We start from the raw sequence: 5,000 nt of genomic DNA, 5'->3' as shown, positions 1-5,000 counted from the left end.
ACACACAGCACCCACCTCTAACCACCTCTTTCCCTCTTCCTCCCTTCCTCTTTTCCTTTATCCTTCATTTCCTTCTCTTTGCTCTTTCTTATACACACTTTCACTCTCACACTCTTTCTTCCCTCCTCCCCCTGACCTTCCATTCCGTTCATTTCTCTTTTTTCTTCTCCCTCTTCCTCTCGTTCCTTTCTTATTTCTCTTTCTATCTCGCCCTTCGTCTGTCTCCCTCCTCTTTTCCCTCTTTTCATTCATCCCTCCATACCTTTTATTTCTCAGCCGCTCCCTTTATCATTTAATTTTGCTTTTTTCTCTCCTTCTCTCTATCCCCCTTTTCCGCCATTCCTCTATCCATCCATTCATCCCTCTCTTCCCTCCCTCTCTCTTTCCACCCCAACACACTGCTCTGTCTGAAATTGCATTATTACTGACAGTTCAGATATTGGATTTTGAACGGAACAAATGGACTTAATAGGAATGAGATCACTCCGCTTAGACAGTGATTGGCTTACTTGGGCCTGGGCCAAAAACAATTTGTGATTCTTTTGTACCTGTGTCTGTGCCCTGGAGATAGAGGGAGTGACTGAAGGAGGAGAGAGAGAGAGAGAGAGAGAGAGAGAGAGAGAGAGAGAGAGAGAGAGAGAGAGAGAGAGAGAGAGAGAGAGAGAGAGAGAGCAGGTGGATGGAGGGCATACAGAGGAGAAGAGGGAGGGGAGGGTGAACGAAGCTTATTTATCAGCTGTGTCTCTTTCTATTTTAGCATTACCTCATTTCTCTCTCTCTCTCTCTCTCTGTCTCTGTCTCTGTCTCTGTCTCTCTCTCTCTCTCTCTCTCTCTCTCTCTCTCTCTCTCTCTCTCTCTCTCTCTCTTACACACACACACACACACATCCATTCCCCTCCTTAAATAGGGTCTGCAAAGAAAGGGGGCTGCTCTGCTTTGCTTTGGTTATCATGCCCAAACCTTCTCCGCCCTCCTCCTTTTCTTCATTTTCGGAACCATCCCTCTCCTTCTCCTCTCCTCTCCTCTCCTCCGGTCCCTGTTTCTTTTCTCTCCCCTCCTCTCCTCTCCTCTCCTCTCCTCTCCTCTCCTTTCCTCTCCTCCGGTCCCTGTTTCTTTTCTCTCCTCTCCTCTCCTCTCCTCTCCTCTCCTCTCCTCTCCTCTCCTCTCCTATCCTCTCCTATCCTCTCCTCTCCTCCAGTCCCTGTTTCTCTCCTCTCCTCTCCTCTCCCCTCCTCTCCTCTTCTCTCCTCTCCTCCGCTCCTCTCCTCCTCTCCTCTCCTCCAGTTCCCGTTTCTCTCCTCTTTTCTCTGCACTCCAATCCTAGACTCTGTTTCCCCCTCTTCTCCACCTCCTACTGCCACCTTGCCTGGGAATAAGGAGCATTGTTGGGCTTTGTCTGCCAATATCAGCCCATCGTGCAGCCCATCTTCCCCTTCTCTCTGTCTCACTCACTCTCTCTCTCTCTCTCCATCGTGCAGCCCATCTCCCCCTTCTCTCTCTCTCTCACTCTCTCTCTTCCATTCCCTCCCTCTCTTTTTCCACCAATTTCTCTACATCTTCTTCTTCTTCTTCTTCTTCTTCTTCTTCTTCTTCTTCTTCTTCTTCTTCTTCTTCTTCTTCTTCTTCTTCTTCTTCTTCTTCTTCTTCTTCAGTCTCTCTGTCTCTCTCTCTGTGTTTGTCTGCCCCCCCCCTCTCTCTCCCTCTCTCTCTCTCCGCGGCGCTCCCTCTCTCCCTCCGCCAGGGTAGGTAATGAAATCAGAATAGCAGGCATCTGCTGCTGAAAGAGTGGTGACAGGTTCCAACAGGAGGACTGACTGTAATGATGGACTGCATGTTGAAGAGACAAGAAAATATAGACAAGTGTGTGTGTGTGTGTGTGTGTGTGTGTGTGTGTGTGTGTGTGTGTGTGTGTGTGTGTGTGTGTGTGTGTGTGTGTGTGTGTGTGTGTGTGTGTGTGTGTGTGTGTGTGTGTGTGTGTGTGTGTGTGTGTGTGTGTGTGCAAGTGTGTGCATTCGTGCCTGCGTGCGTGCGTACATCCATGTGTGTGTGTGCGTATGTGTGTGTAAGAGTCAAGGAGAGAGGGAGTCACCCACACCCTGATGATTGTTTGAAAAAAAAAGAGGGAAAGTGGCAAGAAATCATTCCTCTCTCTCTCTCTCTCTCTCTCTCTCTCTCTCTCTCTCTCTCTCTCTCTCTCTCTCTCTCCCTCCGTTCCTGCCCTGCTGAGCCGCCTGACAGGTTGACACAAACAGTGGTGATTGGTGTGGCTGTTTGGGTAACTATGCTGCACTGCACTCTGCTTTGCCCATGATGGATATATATATTTTTTTAAATGGAAGAAAAAATGAAAATAAAATAATATGTGAAAAAACCAGGCAGACAGGGACAGACAGAGGAGAAAGAAAGAAAGAAAGAAAGAAAGAAAGAAAGAAAGAAAGAAAGAAAGAAAGAAAGAAAGAAAGAAAGAAAGCAAGAAAGAAAGAAAGAAAGAAAGAAAGAAAGAAAGAAAGAAAGAAAGAAAGAAAGAAAGACAGAGATACTTAGCGAGAGAGAGTGGGAGAGAGAGGGAGATTCAGAAACACTCATAGAGGGAGGGTGAGGGAGAGAAAGATTTGTATTATTGTTATTCTTTTGCTGCTCCTATGCTGACTTTGTAAATTTTCTTGTGCGCCTCTCACTACCCTATACCGAACAGGCTAATTAATATTGATTAAGAACCACGTCCCTCCACTGACTAAGACTAATACTAGAGGCAGACGGAACAGGTGAGCCCGCCGTGCGCGCAGGCTTCTGAAGTGTGGATTAGCTTCACGCTCCGTCGGGCCAAACTTCAAACCAACTCAATCTTAATGTTCACAGAAATATGCAAAGAGTTGAAATAACGAAACCACGAACATCTCTCAGTGTAATGTGCACACACCTTAAATAAACAAACAAACAAACACATTATTTACTTTATACACACACACACACACACACACACACACACACACACACACACACACACACACACACACACACACACACACACACACACACACACACACACACACATGCCGACAGAGACCACTTGGTAGTAATATGAGGAGAGAGTGTGGCTTTCTCTTTCGGTGTGGTTGTTTGGACCGCAGAAGGTGTGAAAAATGGCATGGGGAGCCCTTGCATATTTTTCAAAATGCCGGACAATCTATTAAACAGACATATCCACACTGGGGGGGTTGGCTAGCCATGGTAGGTAGGCGGTGGTGAGAGGGGGGTCGTGGTGCAACCTCGGTGGGAAAATCTACCTCTAGCATTTTAGCCCATCCCCAAGGAGCGCTATCAGTGGGATAGCACTTAATGCCAGGATCTATCTTCATCAGCTGGCCCGCATACATTACATTACATACGCTACGCACAGCGTGCACGCACACACACACTGCACAAAGACATGCACCCACATGTGCACACACATAGCACACACACTCACACACGCATGCACACATGCACAGACGCACGCACGCAGGCACGCACGCAGGCAAGCAGGCAGGCAGGCAGGCACGCACTCATGCACGCACGCACACACACACACACACACACACACACACACACACACACACACACACACACACACACACACACACACACACACACACACACACACACACACACACACACACACACACACAAATACAGACAAATACATGTGCACCTATACACACATCCCTCATTACAAAAAGCAAGAGTGCAGCATGTGCTGTTTCTTTATGTTTGCACGTGGTGGACTGGAGAGAACATTTAAATTGATGAAAATTTGGGGAGGGCTGGAGCGTGAGGTGAAGAAAAAGAAAGGTAAAAGAAATTGTGCAGGCAGACCAGGAAGACTTTGAATAATGTTGTTACCTGCCCGAGATCATACATAAATTCACAGAGCGGTCGGACGCGAACGCAGCTGCATAATACCCCCCCACTCACCCCCACCACCTCAACCCGTACACCAACACCCGGCCTGTGTTTGCAGGGAAGCCGATGGGGGGGGGGGGCACAAAGGGGTCAGTTGTCCCGGGCCCAGGGACAGAGGGGGCCCACAATTGGGTCCTACTTACATTATATGTATTGGATAGGGGGGCCCTTTCAAGTGGCTTTGTCCTGGGCCTGGCAACGCTGTCAGCCTGTGTGTGGCTGGAAGTTGCTGCTGGTGTTGTTTCTTCATTTGCTTTCTCTGTGGCATCTGGCATCAGAGTGTACTCTATGCATTGAGGAGTGCAGTGGTGGGTACACTACAAAATTTGGAGAGCATATTGAGATGGATGCATTGCACTGTGCAACGCGCTATGTTTCGAAAACAAACATGCAAGTGCAGTGGACATGTTTTGCAGTCCAAGTGAAGTGCACATATAGAGGACATGGAGTGATTTTGCATTGCTAGATGTGGTTTAGTCCATAAATTGTACTTCACAAAGAGGTGGAAAAAGTCTTTTTTCTCCCCGCCCTGGACTTTGCGACGTATTAGTAAGCCCTATTTACCTGCATCCATCCTTCACTACATGGTAAAAATACATGGATGCATTCAGTGTGAAAGGAAGTGGAGAGATGATGAATACACTTTCCTGACATGGGAAAGGGACAGACTATGACTCCATGGGCCCCTGGGCTAATGGGTGCCGCGAGGGTGGGAAGGTGTTACAGATTCTAAGGGCCCGAAAGCACTCAAAGGGCCCCTGGAAGGATGCTGATAACATAATTTGTCATTCTGGGTGCCCAAAAATTTGAATCTGTCATAGGGCCCAACATTTTTAGCGGCGCCCCTGCCTGGGCCAGACGATAAGAAATGCCCCCCACTCCCCCCTACCTCTCCATGGCATTGTGAGGTTCCAAACATTTTGGAGTTTAGTGAAGGTGTTAGTTAGGGGGTTTCTGCCCCAAGAAAATATATAAACATTTAGTATTGTAGAGTAAAATTTTAACACAACATGAGAAGACAAATGTGTCAAATTTTGTATTGCGGAGAATTGGGCTTC

At 47.6% G+C, this 5,000-nt stretch overlaps 1 protein-coding gene across 1 annotated transcript in view; it reads left to right on the top strand.

Moving 5' to 3' along the window:
* The window catches only part of LOC134436002 (uncharacterized protein DDB_G0271670-like), a gene marked incomplete at its 5' end in the record, with an annotated part of 9,928 nt that extends 6,788 nt beyond the window's left edge, over positions 1-3,140 (top strand). Inside the window, 2 exons of the mRNA XM_063185031.1 lie at positions 1,508-1,663; positions 3,132-3,140. Of these exons, the coding sequence (XP_063041101.1) occupies positions 1,508-1,663; positions 3,132-3,140 (165 nt within the window). The remainder of the gene's footprint in view (positions 1-1,507; positions 1,664-3,131) is intronic.
* Positions 3,141-5,000: the final 1,860 nt, after the last annotated feature.

Source organism: Engraulis encrasicolus, chromosome 20 (assembly GCF_034702125.1).
Source record: "Engraulis encrasicolus isolate BLACKSEA-1 chromosome 20, IST_EnEncr_1.0, whole genome shotgun sequence".
Taxonomy (NCBI): Eukaryota; Metazoa; Chordata; class Actinopteri; order Clupeiformes; family Engraulidae; genus Engraulis; species Engraulis encrasicolus.
This window is presented reverse-complemented; position numbering and strand designations above follow the sequence as displayed.